This window comes from Cryptomeria japonica, chromosome 6 (genome assembly GCF_030272615.1).
Source record: "Cryptomeria japonica chromosome 6, Sugi_1.0, whole genome shotgun sequence".
Lineage (NCBI taxonomy): Eukaryota > Viridiplantae > Streptophyta > Pinopsida > Cupressales > Cupressaceae > Cryptomeria > Cryptomeria japonica.
Genome location: NC_081410.1, coordinates 445,915,389 through 445,941,980, shown reverse-complemented (window position 1 = coordinate 445,941,980; position 26,592 = coordinate 445,915,389). Strand labels below are relative to the sequence as shown.

The 26,592-nt window shown below is 38.5% G+C and overlaps 1 protein-coding gene across 5 annotated transcripts in view; it reads right to left on the bottom strand.

Moving 5' to 3' along the window:
• Positions 1–26,064, bottom strand: part of LOC131037540 (endoribonuclease Dicer homolog 3) — a 100,061-nt gene extending 73,997 nt beyond the window's left edge. For 2 of the 5 annotated variants that reach the window (XM_057969729.2, XM_057969730.2), the window contains exons 1-3: positions 25,666–26,063; positions 25,289–25,445; positions 24,562–25,033 (exon numbers count right to left, since the gene is read on the bottom strand). In XM_057969729.2, coding sequence (XP_057825712.2) covers positions 24,562–24,979 — 418 coding nt within the window. In that variant the 5' untranslated portion in view covers positions 24,980–25,033; positions 25,289–25,445; positions 25,666–26,063. Of the gene's footprint in view, positions 1–24,561; positions 25,034–25,288; positions 25,643–25,665 lie in introns of those variants that run through there. The other 3 variants (XM_057969726.2, XM_057969731.2, XM_059207404.1) reach the window with 3 other exon arrangements.
• Positions 26,065–26,592: the final 528 nt, after the last annotated feature.

The window sequence follows — 26,592 nt, the reverse complement described above, 5'->3', positions numbered from 1 at the left end:
CATTCGACATTCCTTTCCCAAACAATCCCACAGCCACAACCATAGATGAAGCACAAGGGGCATATGATATGAATCTGACCCGATGCAAAGAACTGATCAACGAAGAGTGGTACAAGGAGAAAAGGCTTCCAAGCACTAGAATTGTGAAAAAGACCCCAAGAAGTGATTTTCATAACGAACATGGGGATATGGTCACATTACTCAGCCGAGTTATGGGACTTCCTAAATCCAACTACTTTGAAGAGTGGATGTTCTATTTCATAAAGCAAGTTTTCGCTAGGAAGTCTAAATTCGACTGGGCCCAGATCATAAGCGACAACATCCACACCCAGCTGATAGAGCTTGAAACGAAGAAATACTTCACTATGACCTCTTACTTGGTCTACATGTTCGCCAAGAACCAACCGCTGCCAGGTTTGATAATGAAAGGTGAAATCGGGAATGGGCCTAGTCAGGTAGAGGTCTATGATTGTTACCCGCAGCTACACTACCAAGATATTGCCCAGAGGGAAAAGAGCAGCCCAGCTTATGTAGTTGGCCAATATGAGTGTGTCAATGACGCCTTCACAATGCGCCTGGTCAGGCTAATGCAGGGAGGATTACACATAAGGCTCTCAGAGCAAGCTACTATTCTGGTACAGAGGTATAGAGCCTGGTTCATTCAATCCCCAAGGTTCTCCTATATCCGAATAGCGGGCTTTGATGGTGCCCCTCTCCGACTTCCACGGTACCCAATCGACAAAATAATTCTTATTGAGGTCGCAAGGCAGTCACGTCGGACCGGCATCTTACTCAGAGAAAGCAAACAGGCTGGATTCACGTTCCCCATGATCATAGGCAACCATGATGTCCACCTGAAGACCCCTACCCTAGTAGAGGAATCCCTCGCAGAGCTGGCCTCTTATGGTCTACAGGACCATTTTCCGAGAAAATATTTCAATCGTGATAATCTGGCGAAGAGAGCCTATGGCAGGCAGTATAGGGCAAAGGAATCAGTTGAAGACTATTGGAAGAATTGCTCTGATGACTACGAGGTCTGGAGGCGAGAATATTCTAGACTAAGTGTGCAGCAAATGCAACTCTTTGAATACCGTCGGGTCCCAGATCAGCTCACAGATTCAGGGAATTGCCTCCAGGTCCGAGAGTTTGAAGCAGTAAGGCATCTCTTGCCAGGCATTGATTGGTCCCAGGACCCGATCACTGATTTCGAGGCAATCATGGCAGCCCTAGCAAGGTACATAGATCAATGGTTACATCAACAGATTGAGAGGCTAATACACGAAGGAGTCCAATTCACCTACCACCTAATGGGTAGCCTTGATTCTCAGTCCTCCGAAGATGAGGGAACGTCCAGTCCACCCAGGGAAGAAATTGAGAAACCTGAGAAGAGAAAGAAAGCTAAGGCTTGCAGAGGGACTCGGACGTCCAAAAGAACAAGAAGGGAGAAGATTCCTATAAGGAGACCAGAGGTCACGTCATCATCAAAGGACCCCAGTTCGTCCGACGATGTAGTGGAATTAGATTATATACCTGCTCTGCCTTCTCAAAGTGACATTGATGCGTTTGGAACTGATGATCCTCCCACGCCTGACATGCTAGAAGTTGAGCTAAGAGCCCTTGAATCGACCGAACTGGGCAACCAAATAGAGGAAGGAGAGATTCCATCCACCCAAGGGGTCAAAGTGCATGAACCCACTCAATAGAGCCGCCACGAGTTGCTGCTCTACAATACAGTCAAAGATGACTCTACCGTCGAAGGAGAGCAAAGGATAGATGAGACTCATGAGCTCGAAAGGACTAAAGAACAAAATCACATGAAGATGCCAGACAGTTGTTCAGTGAAATAGGAGAAAATTCAGCTGCAAGCAAAGAACTTCGCAACTCTTCCACTCCTCTGGTAGCAGAGCAGCTACGAATCTGTGATGAGTCGGCTGAAAATGTCAAAGAACAGAATGCAGACTTAACCTTATTATCAGCCCAAACAGTGCCTCAAGAATGGTTGATTGCCAGAGCCCAGCACAAGGCCACCACCAAATCACCTATTGATCTAGAGGATATCTTCTCACGCATAGACCAAGCAAAAGCTAAGGGGAAGAAAAAGCCCAAGGCATATTCTAGAGTGACCAAAGATGAGCAAAGGAACCGCACTCTTCACATTGCCACCCTGCCTGTAGACAAGCCAGTAGATCAGATTACACTAGTAGATTATAGCATCACAACTGTCCCCATTGGATGAGCCACTAAGGAGCAAGAAAAGGAAGAATTCAAGGATTCAGTGCAGAATATACTCAAGCAGCTCGAAGAGATAACAGCTGAAAAGGACATGTATCGAGCTCGTGCTGAGCAAGCCGAGGGATACATCGATCAGCTCCTGAGGCCGCTACAAAATGCCTCCGAATCCCATATTCCCCCGACGGCATTGGTGCAAAGGACCACAACAAAATTTGAAGGAGTACGGGACACCGCAAGGGCCGTCAGGGAATGGATACAAGACATCAAGAAAAGGGGAGAGCGAATCCTTGAGGAAGTAAAAGAGATGGCCTACCATCGAGAACTCACTCTAGTCAAGTTATTAGAGGTAAAGAGGGAATCCCTCCACATGTACGAAGTGGCTGCCACTACCCTTCCCCTCATGAGAGTTCTTTTCTGGACACACGCATAGATTCCTACATTGTCCGCCATTCTAGATCCTCATAGCATCGGTACTCTTAAGGAATGGTACTGGACTATCACCATGAAAAATGACACCAAAGAAATTATTGACAAAGAGAATGACGCATGTGAGGTGATTCTGGGAAACATGCAAGAACTAGGTAAGAGAATCCTCCAATCAATGGTTTCAGGATGGATAAACGCCTTGTCCGATGATGCAATCCAGCCGGACTGGGAAGAAAGATTAAGAACGGATAGGATTACCTATTCCGCTAAGGACTTGAGTTTTGCTGGTCAGTTCCATTCAGACATATTATGCTTTGAGCATAATCGCTCCAGCTGGAAGGACGGTTTAAAGCACGTAGACCAATATCTCGAAGGCATGCAATACAAAATTCGCCATCCTCCCATGCCTCCATTCAGTCTGCTTTTCAAATTATGCATCAAGTTCCAGGAATATGTCCGTGAGGAACGGGCAACAGGTCATGATCTATGGCGGGAATATTTGCATGGCGAAGATCAATTTCTAGAAAAGGAGTGTGAGATTGAAATGGAGAAAGTGATTTCTCAAAAGTGCCTTTTTCTCTCTAAATCTTAAAAGTGCACTTTTGCACCAAAAGGTGACATTTGATTTTCGGTCAACAAAATGTAAAACTTTATTAATGCACCTTTTTTGATTATTTTTTGGAATTGTTGTAATTACCTTTTTGTGTAGTTATTGCTCCTTTGGGGGTGGTTGTTGATATTTGCATCCCATTTATGGGTATGGGCAGCCATGCTTTATGGATGAATCTGGGCCACTTGTTTAGATTAAATCTGGGCCATTCATCCTTTTTTGAAGCCTATTTAAGGGACTAGTTTTCCCTTATTTTGAAAGAAGTTCTTGGATTGTTGCGAAAGCTCTGGCGAAATTTTACAAGAATTAATGCAAAGATTAAGACTGTTTTCAAGTTTCCTTGTGAGTGCATGGTCTCCTTCTTCACTTAATTTAGAAATCTTTCAGTTATGTTTATTTCTTTTACATAGCATTTTCAAGGAAACATCTACTAGAATCCTCGCAGTCCACACCATTGGGGAACGACTGATTGCCTTTCTCTCTGCATGGTTAATCTGGACCTTTCATGCTTAGTTCGGTTATTGAATACTCACTATGAATGTAAAAGTTCTGATGTTGTATGTGATAACATGAAAAAACTTATTTTCCTTTGAAGATTGCACTAGATTTATGCAAACACTGTGCTTGAGTAGCTGGTAATGCTTAGTCTTGTTATTTGGAAGCTTCCTTCTATTTGATGAAACTGCTATCTTAGTTAAAATTTACATTTCATGTATCTCTCTCTCCCTATCCTTCCCTCCTTTTCCCCCTTTTTTATCCAGAAAATCTGCAGTCCCATTAAAACAGTAACCGAAATCATTTGATAGAAAGATTATAAAAGTTCCAGGGAACTTATCTATAAATTACCCATCCAACGTAAGTCCCCCTTGTGTTTCCAGCATAAACACATCAGACTACTGAGTAATCCTGCAGTCAAGACCTGACAAACGAAACCTTGAGGTTATCCCCTTTGATCAAAATGCAGAAAATAGCATTAGGGACTTCCTTATCTCAAGAGAGGATAGGATACTCAGCTGGTTATTCTATTTTGTGTTGGCCGTATGGAGTTTGCAACAATGCGATTTCAGACACGTCAACACTATTCTAACAAGAATTTCTATAAAAGGGGGCAAAGGAATAGGGTTTAAGAATTCTATTCTAAAGTATAGAATGCAAGAAAAGTGTAAATGATTCACTGGAATCCTACTAGGCAAGGTCTCATCATCAAATCGAACAACTTGACAAAAGCTTAGTGCAATCATCTAAGTTATACTTCAAAGATGTTCAAATCATTACCATCAAACATTGATTACCATTCAAGTTAATGCATAACAATGGACGTATAACAATTGAAGTTAAGTGCACATAAAATTCCAATTGACCATGCAAGGCACACTTACAATCAACAAGAGGCTAGTGGTATGGACTAATGGATTCCTCACAGATGTATTCAACAAATTCTCTCATTCAATCTAACAAGCACTTAGAGCAAATTTTAATCTAAATTTCTAATCTAACTTGGAGGAATTGAGAACCTTGAATGCAAGATAACACTTAAAAAAATATCACCATCGATTCAAACAATGATTTGTATTCAAATCTGTAGCATATACCAACAATTCTCAAAAAAATCTCTCTTACAAATGAGAGGCAATGGGGTTTATATAGAGTCTCAAACAAAAATGAATGGCCAAGATTCAACCAAAATCAAGGGCCAAGATCATGCCAACAAAACCCTATAGTTGCCCTAATTAGGGTTTACATAAAAATGGAGCCACCAACATATGACCCAATAAAATAATGCCTAGTCATCAAATAAGGAATATTTTAGAAGATTTTGTCCTACATCTCTCTCTCTCACAGCATACTCCAAGAATCTAACCAATACAAAATCTAATTCCTCCATGGAAATGTTGGGCAAGGCATCCTACTGCAAATCAATTATGTCCAAAGCATTCGAGCAAGCATCTAAAGTGTTCTCCCAATTTGGCATAAGCTTCTGCGAATTGTGGACATGAATCAACAAGGAGACCAAATCATCCATCTAACTCTTCTTCAAAGAGTTCAACTGATTGAAGTACATGAACTTCATCTGATCCTTCAACTCTGCTAAGTGTAAACCATTGGCCTCACTGATATCTACTCCCAATAACTCCTCAATAGATGCAAGGATCTTTGACTATATCTCATGAATTGATCCTTCCATCTTTACACAATCCTTTTGTGCGTGCTCATAAGTAGATTTCTTCATGGCCAATGAACAATACCATCCATGGAAATCATAACTGTCTCCATCATGCACGATTTTTTCCTTGATCAACATGTACATAGGAATTCTCTTCAATACTCTGAGGCAGGTAATAGTCTTCTCTTGAATGGATTGGAATTCTTCCCAAACTCCTTCCAAATATTGAATCCCGAATATGAGTGTCGTTGTCTTGTCAAATGCCTAGACGAAGTGAGTAAGGAAGTCATCCGCCTGCCTCTTCACATCTTCAATCCATTTTCCCAATTCCGAGACTATATCTCTCACTGCCTCATAATCTACATGTAGTACACGATCAATCACAATAGGAGAAATGAGGGCGGGATTCTCGTGCCTCATTCCTACAATGTATTGCTTAAGTTTGATATTATCTTCCTTATATTTCTTTTTCTTCTCAATCTACCTATCCATTCTTGCATTGATCACTCGAACTGTGTCACCAAGTTCCTGAAATTCTTGCTCCTTCGTAGTTCGTCCGAGGTAAAATGAGGTAATATGGAAATCCATGGGAGTAGCCGCATCTCTTGTAATATCTCCAATGGGAACAACCTTCGCAATCTGCATTCCTATCTCCTCTCTAGCAATGTTCAAAAGAATCTTAGCCCTTTTAGGTTCCTTATCCTTATTGCTCCTAGCTAAGTAATCATCAGTATCATCAATTGGTTGCGCCTCTACCATTTTCTCACTCTTCTCCGTGCTCTTCATTAGCCAATCAGGAATATCAGTCATCTCCATCCCATCATCAAGACACATCTCTCTATTGAGTTCCTTTAATGCTGAGATAACATCATCACCATCATCATTATCCTTAGTCAAATCATACACATTCTTCCCCAAGCTAACCTCTAAAAGGATAGTGGGAGACCCCGGCTGATCATCATCTTCATTTGGTGGAGTGGATGTGGCTATGGCATGCAACTCCTGAGTATTTTCCGGTAATATCACTGTGTTTGAGCATTGCTCAAAATCTTTATTCTGCTCTGGCATATCAATTTCCTTGATTGATGAGACACTGAGGGGAGGCGAAGGAATGCTAGGTTTTTGCTTCTTATTTACATCTTCAATTTTCTTCCCTCTATCCTTGACTTCTCCTGGTGTATTCTTCCTTCGTTTTGGAGCTTGACTCTCATCTACATGAATCCTTATGTCATTGATTGTCCTCTGATCATCCTCAGAAAAGGAGTCCGCCTGCTTCATCTTATCATATGTGAAGACAACACCCATATCAACTAACCTGTTCATCTGTCTATCTACCCATCCTCGAGAGAAACTCAAGACTTCTCTCATCAACACACTCAAATCTGTTACTTCTGGCTCTGACCAATTGGGCAATAGGATAGCCTTCATCTCATCCTCACATTGTGGATGGGTATGATATTGATCATCCAACACTTGATCAGGAATGAGAAAGAGTTCACACCTTCTCATGAAATCCGCAGATATTCTGGACCACATTCTTCTCTTCACTGCTTGCTCGTCCATCAGGTTAGCCCAATAATCTTCAATGTCCACCTTGTGTATGAATCTATCTCCTCTGATCCTTCCAACTTTCTTATGTGGATCAAACCCTTCTCTCTTCTTGTGCATTCCGAGGTGATAAAATGCAAGTTCTTCAATCACTGTGTTAGCTGCAACGGCGGAATGGCAAACCTCCAACGTCTTTCCTATGACAATAGGAAATGTCATCCCCATTCTATGTTTATCCTTCTAGATAGAATCATATTCCAGAAGCCAGAAGCTGCCTCACCACCTCCAATATGATTATTCTATTTGTAGGATACCTAGGAAGCCTGTATGGTTTGAATTGAAATCCATGAATCCTAAGGTATGTGAAAGTGGGAAACTAGATATACCAAGATCCGTATTGCTCAATCAGCTTCGTTGCCTCCTTGGACAACCTCTTGTAGATTTCGCCTTGCAACATCGTTGTAATGTACATGGTGAATGCATCATTCACCCTCTTGTAATCTTCAACTCTATACATATTCAACTGTGGATAGCATTCATTACTTGTGTATTGCCCTTGTCCATTCCCGACTTCACCTTTGCATATCAATCCTTTATAAGTAACAAATCATGCAAGTATATAGTCCAGCTAAGAAGTCATGGTGAATGACTTGGATCTCTCCACATTCCTCAGCTAAAAATCCAAATTGTCACTTATGATTTTCGACCAATTGATCACTATTCCTTTCAAACAATCCTGGATAAAATAGAACATCCATCCATGATATATTGCACCTTGAGACATCCCCATCATAGGTTTAGTAGGAATACCAAGTCGCTATGTTCTTTCAAATCTATGCACATGAGTGTCTTGGGAGCTTTGGAATGATGAGGTCTAGGTTCGATCATCCATTCTTTGTTCACTATAGTCTTGTATGCATCCGTCTTTTCCTTATACTTCGCTTCATATTCATCTTTTGTTTTGTCTATCATGTCTGCACTGCATGGAATTCCAAACACCTCAGCAATCACATCCTTAGCAAGGTAAGCAATGGTCACACCCTTGGGAGTCTTGATCATTCAGGAGAGAGGATCGTAACATCTTGCGCACTCCAGGATCAACTCGCTGCACTGTATGGATTGCGGAAATCCAACGGCCTGATAGATGTCATTCTTCATAATATTCGCATAGGTAGGGGTGGGAATCTGATTTCCAATTCCGAACATCCGCTACCACATCAAGTCCATGTTTAGGAAATGCATATTTGTATCCGTAATCTCTTTCCATCTGGAAGACATCTTGGATTCTAGATAGAATCCACTCTCAACTATCTTCTGTTGTTCCTTCCGAATGCTAATTCCAGACTTCAACATTGCACCTATACAAAGCTAGAAATTAGTAGCTTTGGAAAATCTTCTTGATAACTATTTCAGAATTAGATAAGTTATGATTTCTACCGATTTAGACAATTTTTAGGGATGAAAATAAGAGATTATATCCAAATTCCTAACAAATTCTGAAAATAGAACATAAATGTGATAAGAATTGGGTCAAAACCCTCATGAAACTCTTGAAATTATTATTTTCAGACTTAACTAAGTCTGAAGATACTAGCATACTCAGAAAATTTCTTGAAAATATAGGTCATAGGAGTATACTAAATCTGGAAATGAACTAGGAAAGGTGTGAAAAGTTTGATTTTCACTAAAAAATGTATAAAGACACCCTTCCAAGTCCTCAAATGGCTGCCAATAAGTCTGAAGACAACCTGCAACACTTAAGATCGATCACTAAAATCATGTTGCAGCCACCTAGAATGCAAAAGTTTGATGAAAACAATCTTCCCAAAGTGAAAACAATCAATTCCGGCTGTGAATGTAGGGCTGGTAAAAGAAAGTTTTTCTGAAGACAAGTCTGAAAATAAAAGTTTCAGACTTAACAGCACCCTAAATTATGATGATAAACCCAGAATGTGACCCCAAAATGGCATAAAAATGCCTTCTAAGTGAAATCGCCAAAGTTGGGAAGTGGCTGGAAATGAATTTTTTTTTGAGGACAGCCTGCAATAATGGTGTCTCAAATCTACAACAGCACTAATAAGCTCTAAAAATGCTCTAAAATGTCTTCAAAATCGCCTTAGTATGGATTAGCTAGGCAATAAAAACTAAGTCTGAAAATGAGCTCCCAGCCAACAATGGAGGTCAAATAAGCTTCAACAATGATGAAAATATGCAGATCTGAAGGTTATAACAGAAAGCAACAGCAATGGCAATCCACCAACATGAAGGGAATCTCTCAAAAATGGGGGAGTTTGACCTCCCAAACAAAATCGCCCTCCTCCACAAATGGCACCACCTTACAAAAATCGCCCGTCTGAAAATTTGCCCTCAAGCTTACTCCAATGGCTGCCAAATAAAATCACCCGGGTCTGATTGGGCAGAAAATAGACAACAAAATCAATTTCTAGCTCCAAATGTGTCAAGTTGACTCTTCACCAAAATCGCCTAGCTAAAGAAATTCACCCAAATCAGCAACTTAGCAATCACACTTGGCAAATATAATATTATTTTAATGCTGGCCTCCTCTTTTGAAACATGTTTTTGCCTTGAGTTTTCACCACACAAGCAATGTGGGATAAAACTTTGCTCTTTATACTTGCCTGGGGAAAATCGATTTGCTTCTAGAAGTGTAAATCATTTAATGTTTATTGCAAATCATTTATTAATTATTTTTTATTTTTAAATAATCATTGGCAATCACAAAATTAATTAAATTTGGGGCTGACCTATTTTCAAAATTTAAATCACTTTAGCCCTCTTGGGGGGAAATTTGCCCCATATTGGGATATAAATCCCAATGAAAAACTTATTAAAATCATTAAATTGCACTTGTGGGGAAAATCACCCCTTACTGGGATAAAAATCCCAATAAAATTTCATCAAACTTGCATAAAAACACCTCTAGGGAAAACCGATTTAAGTCTAGAGTGAAAATTCCAACTTAAATTTCATCATTCAACTCAAAACACTTTGGGGGAAAATCGACCCCTGTCTAGATAGCCATCCGGATCCAAAATCATCAATACTTGGACTGGTGGAAATTCGCCTCATGTCTGGAATCATTATCCGCATTAAAATCCTCAAAAATTTGATCATTATTGGCACTAGTGAAAATTTGATCATCATCAGGGACGTGAATTTTATCTACATTAAAGTCATCTGCACTGCCAGTGGAAAAACGTGGGTCATCTAGAGGATTTCCCAACACTTAGTTAAATTTATGTCATCCTAGTGGAAAATCGCCCTGCATCAAGAAACTAAATGGGGGAAAAAAGAGGTCCATCATAAATCCAGTGGAAATTCTTCTCCCATCAGGATTTTGAGTGGGGGAAAATCACGGGTCATCGGAAATATGGGGGAAAAGCACCTCCCATGAGGAGTTTTCACATTTTGACCCTTAGAACATGGATTTTCATGAAGAATTTAATTATTTAACCACTCAAAATCATCTAGACACTTAAAATTTCATTAAAAAACATTAGAATTTAGGCAAATTCACCAAAATTTGAGTGAAACAAAAGGAAACCTATCGAGATAAAGTGCAAATTGGACTTGAATAACCTCCTAGGAGTGAGAAAACAACTCCTAAAGGCCCTAAAACACGTAGGCACTTAAATATCACCAACGAGGATGTTCAAAAACATGTTAACACTCAAAGGGCTTAGACAAAATTTAGGATCACTCAGACATCTAACAATTACGTACTCGATCCCATAACTAAAAACCCTAAATGACAATTAGGCATGATTAAAATTTTGAGACTCGGGCACTGGAACTCAACTATGCTGCCAAAACCCTAAACTAAGCAACATAGAAAGCAAGAATAGGGGGTCCCTGTTTGAAATGGGACAATGTGTGAAAACATCACAACAGGGCCTAGCAAAGAGAGTTCTTAAAAAAAAATTGAATTCTCCATGTAAAATTTTGTGGTGGGGCCTAAGTATGCTACGTGGTAGATGAAGCGCTGAAGGAAGGTTTAGGATGTAAGGGGGTGGGATGAGAGGTGACACCGTGGCAAGGAGGGAGTTATAAAGGGAAGTCACGGGGTAAGAAGAAGTAACGGGGTGTGGTAAGAAAGAGCCACGGGGGTATGCAGGAAAGGATACAAGAGGTATAAGAAAGGGGTGTTGCAAGGTAAAGTTAGGATAAGAGGGGTAGGTTAGGAGCTACGAGGTTATGGGGGTTTAATAAAATAATAAGAGGTTGGATGTAGGGTGTAGGGGGTAGGATAGGGGTAGGAAAACATGATATGTAGGTTAGTATAAATAGTGGATGGGTAGGATGAAGGGAATAAGGGGGTAATGTGGTAAGTGAGAGGTGCGAGATAGGATAGAATAGGGGTTATGATAGGGTAGCAAGGAGGGTTATGAGGGGTATTAAGGGATGGGTTAGTATAGGATAGAAAGGAAGGTAGTTAAGGAAATAAACGGGTAAGGAGAATGGGATGAGGTTAGGATAGGTAGGGAGTGATAGGTGAAAGGAAATGGGGAAGATAAAGAGGTGTAGGTGTAGGCATAGAGGGGTGGAAGGAAGTGAAAAGATAGAAGGCAATGGAAGTGGAAGGTGGTGAGAGGAAAAGAGAGAAGATGGAAGGGATGTGGGATGAAGAGGGAATGAGATGGAAAGATGGAAGGGAATGGATAAGAGGGGAGGAGTGAAAGAGATGGATGGGAAGCGATCAGGCTTAGGGAACCACTGGCAATGCTAGGAGAGGCAGGTCGGCAGCTTGGTTGGGCAAAGGAGGTGTTGTATCTCATGTCATCCAACTAAGAGAGCCTAAACTTGATCAGTTCCTAACAAACTAAGCTTCTTCAAATGAAAGGAAAATAGCTTAAAGACCTAACAAATACCCTAGAAAGCAAAAAAAAGTGGGGGTCCCCATTTGCAATGAGGCGATGTGTGAAAACGTCACAACATGATCATACTCAGTTTCAATTTGATTCATCATAGTGATCTTGGGGCTACATTGGAATTGCTTGAGGGCAAGCAATTTTGGGAAGGGCAGACTATAATGTCCCCTTTCTAGCACATGTTGTATGAGGTTGTCATTAGCCTATTTCTCCATGGTTTCGTAGGCTAACTAGGACATTTAAGGGATATTGAGGATATTTGGCCTAGACAATTTTAGTCGCAGGCAATTCTAAGGTGTTACAATGTGTTTTTGGGATACTTACTATTTATAGTAAATTAGCTGTGTCAAGTTTGGATCCACAAAGAACTCATGAATAATATCTTGTTGATGATAGTGTTGATTTTGACTAGAGATTTTAATAATCGCTTGCGATTGTTAATTTATTTAACAATAAAGTTAAGTTATAAAGTTAAATTAAATATTTAACTTTATTAATGGGGGAACTTAAGTAAAGGGAAAAGTTATTTAAAAATTAAAAGTTCCCTTTCATTAAAAGTACTTGGAGACTTGAATATTAAAAAGAAAAAAATATCTATTTATCACACATTCGCTGGAAAAGTGTGTGAGCTCTCCTAGGAAAGCTATAAAAAACTCTTAAGAGTTCACTTTCATCATGCTTGGTTTATTATTTTCTCTTGGAGAATTTGGGAGCTTCTGGCTTTTAGGTTTTTTATGCCCTAGGACGAAAACCCTTGGGAATTTGTAGGTTTGACAAAAACCCAGCTCTACTTGAGAGGTTGACTCATTTAGAATTCACTACTGAGCTTATTCACAGAGTTTTGGATCCAATGATGGAGCTAATGTGCAGATTGGAGGTTGTATGAATCTATAGTTTGGACCTATTTGCAGTGAAATGAACAGTGTCGTGAACAGTACCATGAACAGTGCATGAATATGAACGTGAACAGTGATGCTACAGTGATGTGAACAGTGTTAGCAGCAGGTTTTGATTTGATTGAGCAAGGTTTTGTTAGTATTTCATTGCTAAGTTGTGCACAGGATTTGGAGGAGAATTTTGAAGAAGGATTTAGCATATTTTGGTAGAGTTTGGCATTGTTCAGCCAAGGTTTGGAGGTCAGCTTTATATATCAGAATTTCAAGAGCCATTTGCTACCTATATCAGCCAACTACTTCATATTTGGTCACTATTTGAGGCAGTTGTGCTTTCCACTTGATAATGGGCTTCTATTTATGCATTCAGGTATGTGTGAAATATCTTTGATTAATTATAACCCTCATATCTGAAGGAACTCATTCGCTGTTGTAGTAATATCAAACCTATATCAGATCTGATATCTATTTATTTTCCATTGTTGTTCAAGGAGAGATCATAAATTTATGGTGTGTTCCTTCATCATTTGTTTCCCATGTTATTGTTTATCAGTTATATGTGTTTATCTATGATTTGGCATTGAGAACAAATATCAAACACAAACTCTAAACTTCTAAAACAAAAAAAAACTTAGAATATCAATCCTAAAGATAAATACATGCCAAGTGTTTGACAAAATGACAAACCACACAAAACTGAAAATATAAGTGTAGAAAGGACAGGTGTCCTTACAAGGCAACTTTATTCTCATAGATGATCGTGTTGATGTGTTTCTTTCGCACATGCGAACACAGAATAAAATACCTTAAGTATCTTATCCTCTCTTGAACAAAATCTCTCGGATGTTGAAGATTAGCGTAAGGATCATTCGAGACGACTCCAAGGTTCCTGAATGTAGGGTCACTGCGTGTGGATAAGCTCTGTTGGTGTGATGTGATAATGCTAGAATTCACAAAGGTGACTTACATTCGATTGCTTGAATGCTTGATTTGTTGGAACTCGAGTCATCTGATATTTCAATTGGGCGATGCTCTTTGTCCTAGACTAACTGAATTGGAAAAATGGCAAAGGACGAAGGATTAAGAGAATCTATTCTAATCCTAAGAATGTAGGAAGATGAGTGAATGATTAGATCGAATCCTACAGAGCGAGGTCTCACCATCAAAATAAACAATTTGACACAAGCTCAGTGCAATCTTCTAAGGACGTTTCTAAGATGTTTGAAACAATACCATCAAACATTGATCACCATTCAAGTTAATGCATAAGCAATGAGTGTAGAACGATTTCAAAGTTAAGCTCATAACATTCCAGTTGACCACACAAGGCGCAGTTACAAGCAGCAAGAGGCTAGTGGTATGGACTAAGCGGATTCCACATGAATACATTCAACAATTTCCTCCACTCAAATCTAATTACATGAAAGAAAATTGAGAAGCAAATACCATGCGAATTGTTGAAGTAACAAATCAAATTCACCATAACTTCAATGAAATCAATTGTTCTTTACATCCATGTTTGGCAACAATCTTTGCCTTCTCTTCCTACTCTACTTTAACTTCTATTCTATTCTCTTAAGACTATCTACTGACTATTAACTCACTATTAGCTATTTGCTGACTTTTAACTATTGACTACTATTAGCTATTCTCTCTTACAAATGAAGAGCTTGAGCCTTTTATAATGCTCTCAATACAATTCAATGGCTCAGATCAATTTGAGATCAATGGCCGAGATTTTACAATGAAAACCCTAATTAGGGTTTGTTACAACAAACTCTCTTAGCCAATGAGAAAATTACATTCAATGTTTGTGAACCAATAGGAAACCGAGGTAGGTACATCGGAGTTTGTGCCTTCATGTATAAGCATGGTTCACTAAATCTGGACATGCTGATTTGGACCTTTCTAATTGGAGGAACAGTGACTGGGATGCCACCTTGTCTTGCGTTTGTGTTTGGTCAAGGAACGTTGAGCAATATCTCTTGATACTCAATGCGATGATGATGAGAAGAGGACTTTGATTAACTCTTTTGAAACTATCTACTTCTTCAACATACCGCTGCACTGACCTTGGTTGATCCTCCTTCGTCCTTGATCTACTTGATGAATGATGTACCTTTCCTTGACTCTCTTGTGTTTGATGAAGCTTCTTCATGATCAAGTCATCCTTCTTCTCTAGTAGCTTATCTCACCTTGAAGTGTTTGTATGATCTCCTTTTGACATCTCGTGATCTCTCAATGTGATACAATGAGGATCTTGAAGATAGCTTTCTCTATTGCTTATAATTGTTAAACACTTTAAGTCTTTAGCACTTTGAGTCTTCTTCTATGCACTTAAGATGTCCTTGATTATGATGAAACTTGAAGAGGTCCACCTTGTCTTTGCCTAATCTCCCTCCAACTTGATCTTGTTAATCTATAAAACAAACAAAAGATGGTGTTAAGTACACATGATATATTCATCCTAGCATGGTATTTCTCACTTCAAACCATCAACAAGAAAGTATTTGAGCCAATTTTGCATGAAGTTGGGAGGAAAGGGCACGTTCATTCTCCTTGTTCAATCTAGTTATTACCTTCTCCTTGTCATTATAGCCTTAGATTGGATCCTTCTCATGTGAAGGTACCATCATTTTGACCCCCAAAAGGCTTAAGAGTAGGTTTTGCTTTGGTGCCTTGACAAGGTACATAGTCTCTTTGGTAATTCATTCCTGTCCCTTTGAGAGGTATAGGAGCGAATTTGGCATTTATGCTCAAATTCTTTGTCCTTTCTCACTTTCATTAGCTCAAACCATGATCCAAAGTGTGGATAGGGTCTTATTTCCTTAGGCAAAGCCCTTGGAGCAGGGATTCTACCCAAACTAGAAGCAAGATATAGACTTTGAAAGAATTCGCTCCTATACCTTTGGAAGGTACATGAGCGAATTTAGCATTTTACTCAATTTCTCATGATCACTCACTCTTCAAGGCTTCAAACTTCATAATTGTGTTTCCTCGAGGCATGGATAAGTCATTTCAATCCTAGAAAAGAGCTTGGGAAGAGCAATTCGTCCAGCATAGGTGTTTCTCATGTGTCTTGGAGAAATTCGCTCCTATACCTTTGAGAGGTACATGAGCAAACTAGGAGTTGTCTCAAGTTTTTTCTTACTTATTTGATGAAGGCACACTCAAATTTCATGGTTTTTAGGAAGCTTAGGATTGTTTGACTTTGAACACTAGAATCACCTTTAAGAAGACCTTCAAAACTTCTTATTAGCAAAGGACTTTCCTCTTGATGTAATTCGCTCATGTGCCCTTGGAAGGTACATGAGCAAATTTCTTCTTTGGCACAATCCATCTCTCATTTCCTTTCAAATCACCTTAAACTTGACTTTTGAATCCTTCCTTCATCACAATCATGTCAATTTGCTCTCAAATCTGCTCAAAACAAGAATCATTCAATGATTTAAGCGAAAAGTGAAGTCTTTCAAAGAGGTTCGCTCCTGTACCTTTGTAAGGTACATGAGTGAATTAGGAGTATTAGGCTTGGATGTTGATCATTTGCCCATTCTTCACCTTCATTCACGTTGCTTTAACCTTGGTCCATGCTAGGAAGGCATCCTAAAGGTTTCCTTGCTCAAATTTGGGATCAAAGCACAATCCTTAAAAAGTTCGCTTGAGTACCTTGGCAAGGTACATGACCCCCCAATGAAATTTGCTCTTGTACCTTTGGAAGGGACGGGAGCGAATTTGGCTTAACTGCTCAAATTCTTAATATTTTGTAATCACAATCCATTCAAATGCTTGTCTAAGGGTATATCTAAGTTATTTCCACCTCAATCAATGCTTTGGAGCATAAGTTTGATGCAAATTAGAGGAAAGATGGAGGATTCAAGAGAATTCGCTTCTGTACCCTTGGAAGGGACAGGAGTGAATTTGGCTTTATGGCTCAAATTCCTCACATTTCTTCAATCATATCTGTTGTGTGTTGCACATGCTCCCTGTCACCGACAGGGAGCCCCTCTTCTTTTTTGGTCTTTCCGCCTTCACCCTGTTGAGTCCTGCGCAGGGTGTCTTGCATCTTTTTGAGCGTGCCCGTAGTTAGTCCAGGAGATGATGATGTCATGAGCGGAAGCCTGAGAATCCGCAAGGTGAGTTTAACGTTTGGGCGTTAAAATTCCTAGAGATCGTTTAAACTTGTAAAATCGCCTAAGTTAGGTAAGGAATGGTAGAAGCTTGCAAAATCCCCCAAATAAAAAAATGAAACGTCTAAAGGTCGCAGAAGGACCCAAAGTGCCGATTTTCGCCAAAGGATATAGAAGGGAGAAAAAATTGTTAAAGTGTCAAAAAATGACAAAACCTCCCAAAATCCCGAACTTCGCACTAAGGGGGAAAATTACAAGAGTTTCTAAAAGTTTGCAAAATGGGTGAAAATCCCGATTTTCGCCAATCAAGGGTAAAATGCAAAGAGTTTTAAAGTTTTCAAGACCCCCTAAAAATCCTGAAATTTGCATTAGAAGGTTTAAAATGTAGGAATTAGTAAGTTTGCAAAGTGCCTAGAAACCCTGAAATTCACCATAAGGAGGAAAGATGTCAAAATTACTTTTACTTTTCAAAAGTGCCCAAATCGCCGAAATTTGCCCACAAGGCGTAAAAGTGTGAAATATCTCCAAAGTTTTCAAAGCAACCCAAAACCCCGAAAATCGCACTATGGAGGGTAAGTGAAAGAAAGTTAAAAGGTTTGAAAAGCAACCCAAAACCCCGAAATCGTGCCATAAGGCAAAATCGCGATTTTTGAAAAGGTTAAAAACAGACCCCAAACGCCGAAGCTCACATTATAAGGTAAAATCGCGATATAAAGTTTGCAAAAAGTGCAAAAACGCCGAAGTTTGAAAAGAACCCCCAAAATCGCGATTTTTGGGTAAGATGTGAAAGTTTAAAAACTTGTAGAATGTCCTATTTTCCTGAAATTCGCCATCTAAGGCAAAATCGCATTATAAAGGGTAAGTGAAAGAAATGAAAAGTTTGAAATAGCTCTCCAAACTCCGAAATTTACAGTCCAAGAGGAAATCGCGATTTTCGATGAAGTAAAAAAAAAGAGACTCCAAATGCCGAAGTTCGCGCTATGAGGTAAATCACGCAATAAATGGTTTTCAAACCCTCTCCATTTGCCGAAGTTCGCGTGAGGGCAAAGTCTCAAAGTTTATATCATTTGCATAAAACACAAAGTCACCAAAATTTCCCTCATTCGCTGGAGATTGCGTAAAGTAGAATCGCGAAGTTTATGAACTCTGCGAAGTGCAAAACACCACAAACCCATTTTTTAAAGGTAATCGCACAAAAGTTTAATAGTTTGTTGGAAGAGAACAAAACACACAAAATGCCCAAGGTAAAATCATGCAGAAGTAAATCACCGAATTCCAACCAAGGTAAGTTGCTAAATCCAAGTCTTCAAAATTGCATTTTCCTCCAAACCTAGGCGCGAAATAAGAGACACAAAGTTAACCGTTGAAATTTGAAATTGCAGAACCCTCCCATTCCAAATTTGCAAGTTGTGCATTTGTCTTTTCAAAAGCATAGGGCATAAGAGGGGCATTTTCAAATTTCAAAGGAAATCAATCCTGCAAGCTAGATTGTGCGGATTGACACCATTTATTTCGCCAAGTAAGTTTGCTTTGTCTCTCTTAGAATCGTTTAAAATATATGCAAAATTGGATAGATGTGTTTGTGCAAAATTGATTAAATGATTAAATCCGTAAACCGCATCTTTTCCCATTCAAAAGGCATCAAGCAAAGCAATTGAAATCAGAGTCTGTTCCTAGGAGTTAACCAAAAACGCATTTTTCAAACTTAGGGAATATTTAAGCCTCATCCATTTTTGAAAATTGATCTTAAAATGTCTAAGTGCAAATTTAGCAGTTGAAATCACCGAAGTCCTTGAACCGCAGCCAAATAAGTAAATTTGTTATCAAAGAGCTTCATAATGTTCATGTTCAAATTAATCAAGCTTTTTCGCTCAAGTATCGTGCTTTCTTCAAAATTCGGGTTTCAAATTAATCCTTGTGTGCTAACGTATCCATTTTATCTAATCCGTTTTGTTTCCTTTATCTCGTCTCGTAATCCACGTCCGATTGTGCAAGATAGATGCCTAAATCTGCGGTAGAGTCCTCAAAGACACCTGGTGCAGCCAAAACGTCCCGAGCATCCAAATCAGACATCTCTCACAAAGTCGAAAAGATGAAATATCAATATCAGAGAGGAGGATTGAGGGAATCAAAAGTTCAAAGTATATGGGAAAATGTAGGTGATACTGACCTGGGCCACATTGATATTCAAGATTTCAGAAACAGAGTATTCTCCCATAATGCCTATGGCAGGCCTAGGTGGATGATGGAAAGTGGTATCTCCTAGGCAGCAGGATTTCCCCCGTCAGTGCAAAATTATGAGCTGGTAGTAGAGGCTACCTAGCATTACCAACCAAACACCAGATTGGTACTCCTTGAGAATATGGTCCTTGTTGACTTCACTCTTGAAGCCATTGGCGACGCATTTGAAATCCCCTTCCTGAACAACCCCATAGCAACAACTATAGATGAAGCGCAAGTGGCGTATGATATGAACCCTGCCAAATGTAGAACATTGATAAATGAGGAGTGGTACAAGGAGAGAAGACCTCCAAGCATTAGAATTGGGAAAAAGACCCCCAAAAGCGACTTTCACAATGAGCATGGAGATATGGTCACATTGCTCAGCAGGGTTATGGGACTCCCCCAATCTAACTATTTTGAAGAGTGGATGTTCTATTTTACAGAGCAGGTCTTCGCTAGGAAATCCAAGTTCGACTGGGCCCAGATCATAAGTGACAACATCCATACCCAGTTGGTCGAACTTGAGGAGAAAAAGTACTTTACCATGACATCCTATCTAGTCTATATGTTCGCCAGAAACCAGCCACTGCCAGGTTTAATCATGAAGGGTGAAATTGGGAATGGGCCCAATCAAGTAAAGGTATATGATTGTTATCCGCAATTACACTATCAGGACATAGCTCAAAGGGAAAAGAACAGCCCTGCCTATGCAGTTGGTCAGTATGAGCGTGTCAATGACGCCTTCACAATACGCCTGGTCAGGTTGATGCAAGGGGGACTACACATAAGGCTTTCAGAGCAAGCTACCATTTTGGTACAAAGGTATGGCGCCTGGTTCATTCAGTTCCCAAGATTCTCCTACATCTGAATAGTTGGCTTTGAGGGCGCTCCTTTCCGAATTCCACGATACCCAACCGATAAAATAGTTCTTTTGGAAGTTGCAAGGCAGGCACGTCCGGTGAACAGTTTACTCAGAGACAAGAAGCAGTCTAGATTCGTCTTCCCTATGATTTTAGGTAACCTCGATGTCCATTTGAAGAATCCAGCTCATGCCGAAGAATCCCTTGCTGAGTTAGCCTCCTATGGCCTACAAGAAAATTTCCCAGGGAAATGCTTTGATCACGACAATCTGGTGAAGAGAGCCTACGACAGGCGCTACAGAGAAAAGGAATCAGTTGAAGATTATTGGAAGAATTGCTTTGATGACTACGAGATCCGATGACGCGAATATTGAAGGCAAATTGTTATTTCCGAATGTAGAGAGTTTGACAGGATTCACAAGACTGAGAACTAGCATGTACCATCATGATAAAAATATCAGATTTTTCCATGCCTACAAATTCATGCTACCATTATAGAGTTGTCAGATACCAGAAAACTTGTTGAGTAATATCAACTTCGAATTATGTGGACACAACATTATTCTCTTGTAAGTAGCGGCTATGTTATTCCTTATGGGAGGGTGTGACTATTGATGTCATGGCGGAGGTCATGACAGTTCGCCCTACCCAAAATTTGCTTGACCTCAAGCAAGCTTGTACTAATATGTTCTTAGGATTACAATGGTCCCAATCAATTGTGGCTAGTATGCATGCCTCACTCCCACCATCATAGTCTTTTAGGGTCATAGGATTTATAACATTTTCTTAAGAATGAGGTCAATTCTTGTCCACTATCCTTTTGATTTACGTACTTGAATTTCCCAATATCAACAAAAACCCCGAGTTGACAACTAGGAAGGATTGTGGTTCAAGACAAGTTTTCTCTCATCCTTAGAGAAAAGTAACAAATTCATCTTGCATAGCATTAGTCTGAAAATCAATATCTTTTTGGCATCATTCATAGCTGCAAAAAGCTGATTCGGTGGGTCTAATCCTTGCACTGTTTTATAGATTTTTCTTTGATGCCTCCAATGTGATTAAAATGCACCACAAACCTTATGTATAATCTTTCTTCCAAGAGAGGAGGAGTTGAATGGTAACATCACTGACCTATTCTACTTTTATCATCAAGCGATTGTGAGTTAAAGATAGTTAGAAACTTGAAACCAAGAGTCCACATGCCCTATGATTTGTGAACAAAGGAGTTTGATATGGAGTTTTGAATTCATATGCCAAATTACGATCTTTTGATGATGAGTGAAAATTCAATTTGTTTTGGTTGTTTGTTTCAATAATTGGATTGATGCTTTTTGGTTTCTATTGCTTGTCAAGGGTTTATTGAAAAATACATTTCCTTTCCTATTTATAGGAAAACTTATTGTACTCATCAACAGGCAAATTTATTGGATTGAAAGCATGTACATAAATACACATAGAGGATGAATCATATACATTGCAAGGCATGAAACTTGTAAAGAATGAATATACGTACAGCATGAGTCATACAAATGAATACATGCACAACATAAATCATACATATAGATACACATAAGGTGTGAAACGCCTATGTGAATACACATAAGGCATAAGGTACACATATGAGTACACATAGCCATGAAGCATACATACAAATATATGAACATACACTTTAATACATTCAAGGCCTATAAATATATTTGAAGCATATGAAATTACATAAAGCATGAAACATATACTCAATGAATAGATGCGGGGTATGAATCATAAATGCATGTAAGGCATTAAATATACACATGAAGATGTAAGGCATGAAGCCAATGAAGCAGAAATACATGTAAGGTGTGAATACACACAAGTTATGTAGCATAAATTTAGAAATCACAAATTTTCGCAAGGTAGGAAGCATACATTTGTAAGGCATGAAGTATTCATTTGAAAGTTACCCACATATTGAAGAGAAATATTGGCTTATCTATTATTTATTTACTTATGAAGGGGGTGAATAATTAACTCTAATTGTATGGCAGTTTTGTAGTTTTGTCCCGTAGGAAGGCAGGATTATGCTTTGATACCAATTGTAATGTCCCCTACTAGGATTAAGCCTGTTTCCCATAATTAAACATACATCATCATCACTTATCATGCCTTCAATCAGATTATTGAAAATAGAGAACAATTAATTATTCATAGTACAATCAATAATTTTTTATATTTAGGCCCCATCCTTACTTCTTTCCTAACCCTAACGGAGGACGGGGATTTACTGTCATAGGGAACTTGGAAACCAGTCTACAAGTAGCTCCCTCAAGGTTTTAGGACTCTATCCATACCCCATCTTGGGGTTACCCATCTTGTGAGGATTTACTCCGCCTCTCCCTACACACACACACCTATTCTCTCGAAGGCAATAGCGAATGATTAAAGACTAGGCCATTAATATAAAAGGTTTCATTTATTATGAATGCATGTGTACATAAATGCAATTAAGGATAAATCTGATCTCCCTATTATTAACAAATGCAAATCTTATTGACATACTTCTTTATATGTACGTATTCATACCCGAATAAATATAATAACTCGTATTACAGTTATATATATATTCTCATTATTCCTGATAGAATGCAGGCGTAACATAACATAAATGTAAACAAGCATATGATAATAAGTAAGATACAGCATACCAATCTTCTGTTCTGATATTGATAGTATTTAATTCTGATTTCTTCTTCGATGCAGACTTAAAGTCTTTTTCCTTGATCTCCTTCAATGATGATCCTTGTTGTGATCAACTAAGTCCCCAGTTCATATCCCATATCAATCTGTTCTTCTTTCTTATTATACCTTCCTCCATCGCTGAAAGGGTGTGCTATTTGAGTGGACCTTTCCCTATAAAGATGGTGTCTCCTCTTATATCATAATCACTGCTCTCTTAACTAGCTTGTTGCCTTAACAAATCGTGATGGCTAATCTGTCCTTTACACAATGTTTTCTCTTGACCACTTGCTGAGGGGCAAACTACATACACTTGATATTCAGATTATCCCCCTTTATGAAATAAGGTAGTTTCCTATTCCCTTGCATTGGGATGTCAGATGGGGGTTATGACTTGCTTACCCTTTTCTGATTCCATTATCTTTTCCTCTTCATTGCAAACTATTATTTCCGAATGCAGAGAGTTTGACAGGATTCACAAGACTGAGAATTGACATGTACCGTCACGATAAAAATATCAGATCTTTCCATGCCTACAAATTTATGCTACCATTATAGAGTTGTCAGATACTAGAAAGCTTGCTGAGTAATATCAACTTCGAAGTATGTGGCCACAACATTATTCCCTTGTATGTTTGGCAGTATGTAACCACTATGTTATTCCTTGTGTGAGAGTGTGACTATTGTTTTCATGGCGGGGGTCATGACAAATTGGCATGCGCTGCTATTGTTAAAATAGATGTGTCATTCAATTTCTGTTTTGCCATGGCCTTTTGAGAGAGTGGAAAAGGAATTATCCATGAGAAGAGGAGAAGTTCTCTATGACCGTGTGATGTGAGGCATGAAGGCAGGTTCTAGCATTGAAATTGCTAAAGAGAAGATTAGTGTGATTGTGTGAGGAAGAGAATGATAAAGGTGAGAGAGTGCTCATGAATTCTGTGAGAGAAGATCCCAGCCCTCCTTGGTGATGGTGATACTGCTTATTCATCTAGTGAACAGTTTCGATGTATGCATCATTGTAAACTTTGATGTTGCTTTCGTATAGTGAGAACATGGTAGTTTGGGGGGCTGTAGTTGGTGGAAATATTGTATATTTCGCTATTTGCTAGTGGTATTATGGCTTTTTTACCTTCTCTCTGTTTTGGGTTCCAGGAGTTCCCAGGGATAAAAATAGGTTGGGACTGTGTAGAAGCCTAAGGAGGTGGATGTTTGTACGGCTAGAAGAATTTATATTTGAAGGTGTCTTTTGATGGTTGGTGTGAGCCCGGACCTGAGTTTGGGAAGAGAATTTTGACAAGGCTCATTTTTTGATGATAAGGGGCTGAAGTCATTGTAGAAATAGATATACACTGTACAGTTAATGACCCTTTTTAGCAAATGAACAGCTGAAGCACAGATCAAGAAGCAATTACAGTAAGATGATGTATCATCCAGTGTAACCCTGATCTCATAACACGGTTTTTCAGTTTGATAAAGATGGGGATGGATGAATCTTTTATTTTTTGAATTGATTTGGTGAACCATAAGTTACCAAAATCTGTGCTTAAGAGTCTAGACACTAAATCTTTTGCAGCTCTTGGGTGCCTAACCTGAGTTGTATCAAGCAAAAAGATAATGGGCATTACATAGACAATGTTGAGAATCAAATTACTAAACAAAAATGGACACTCACAATAAAGAAAACAAAATGCTAAGAAATATTTAAATAAATAATCCACAAGTAAAAATGAACCTAATATCCACCAGTAAGGAGAACATTGATGATTTTCAGCGCTAATGAGAATTCTTCAAATTCTATCACCGAAAAATTATTTAGTAAACTTATTTTTAAATGTACATTCTCCAATAATACAAAAGAAAGAATTTTTGCATACCTGATTTTGTAGATATTTTTCCCACTTTGCTCTCTTCTTCCTGTTTTTCATTAACTCCTTGAAGATCTTCATCACCTTCAACTTCATCCTCTCTTTCACTAACTCCAAGATCTTCAACAGCTTTGACTTCATCTAGCCTTTTAGATTCATCCTTTTCAACCACACTTTGCTCTTTAGTGCAAGGCCTATCATTTCTATTCAATGCCATTCGTTGAAGATGTTTATCACTGTCTCCAGGTTTTTCCAATCTTTTAAAAAAATCTTTTTCAACTGCATTTAGCTCTTCCATGGAGGGCATAACATTTCTAATCAATGTCATTTCTGGAAGATGTTCATCAACATCTCCTGGTACATTCTTTTCAATTGTATTATTCTCTTTAATAGAAGTGTCATTTCTACTAAATACTGTGTCCTCCATAAGGCCACACTCTTGATTATATCAGATAACTATTTTTTCTGCTTCTCGTCACCACTGAGAATTCCAAAAAATGACAATATTTGATGTAAATATTTAGCATTAATATTGGTAATAGGATTCCTAGATTTTACAAAATTTGAAATGCCTTATAATTCTAACTCTGACTTACTTGCATTATTCATTCCTATAAACAGTGATTAATATTAAAATGCCAAGCTCAAAGCTTATTGTAATGATGTGCTACATGCAACTTCAAAGCAGATAAGAATGTAATAATTGAGTTTACTTGATATTAGATTTACAAGTTACCTCTCAAAAAATAAGATGAACTTAAAGTTTTCTCGATAAGAACACCCATGGATTGAATATAGCTGTGCAAGGTTAGCAGAAAATCAAAACACATGACACAATTACAATTTTTGGCAGCAACACCCTCTTCAATCACATCAGTTACTAAAACTTAAACCTGCATATTCATATTCAAAAAGCATCATTCAACCCAACACATAGCTTTTTCAAAATATCAACATTAATAACATTTCTGCATATACTTCCGGAAAAGCTGCCACCAATATTAACATTTTGAATACCAACTAAGAAAATTTTAATTGCTAGGTAACTTTGGATAATATAGTTTTGACCACATTAACATTTCTATATTTCAAAGCATGAAAGATTGAACTCACCTTTTCAGCAGAAAAGTCCCCTAAAGCTTTTTGCTGCTTCTTGCTAGCAGATGTAGAAGCTACACTAGATAAATTTCAGTCTTAAGACGTTTCAAACAATCAAGCTTTGAAACAAACATGATATTACTGCAGCTGCAGTCACTCTTTGCACATATACCACACCTTCCCACTGCTATGATTAGTCATGCCTCTTCTGCAGAAAAAGGTGCACTAATAGCTTCACCTTGGGAGTTAACTCTTAACAGCATTTTCAATTCCTTCAGGTGTCTTGAATAATTTACTCACATCTTAAGTGCCAAATTCATATTTTCTGTTAAAAGATGCTAGCAAAATTTGAATCCTTACATTGAACAAAAACAATATTTTATCCTACAAGAAAAGCAGGACCCAGTTTATTAACTTTAATTTATCAAATTCATTATCCATTCCAATTTAAATACAGGATTTATATTTTCATGCAGAAAATCCATATGAAAATTGAATTCAGAAACAAAATGATGAGATTCAGTCAAACTTTCACATTTTATCAGTTGAGAAAATATCTTAACAAGATTCTGAATATCAATGGTCTGAACATTCAGAGTGATCAGCATGCTTATGTCTACACATAGTGCACAATCTTATATCTATGCTATAAGATTGGAGCTGGTATAACCAGCCTACCAGTTATTTAAGCTTATTCTAGATTCAAAAAAAAGGTACAAAGCGAAAAAATTATTAATTATTTCTCAATTAACTATATAAATTTCAATTTAGGATTAATCATAGTCCTATGGAGGTTCAGAATGGAGAGACAAAGGGATGGGTTTTGAAGAGGGGGGGATGGCGGGAGGGAGTGGGACGTAAGCACCTTGATTTGGGGATACAAAGGGCATGTCATTTGGTAGGGATTAGGGCCAAAGACCCAATGGAGTTGAGGGGCATTAC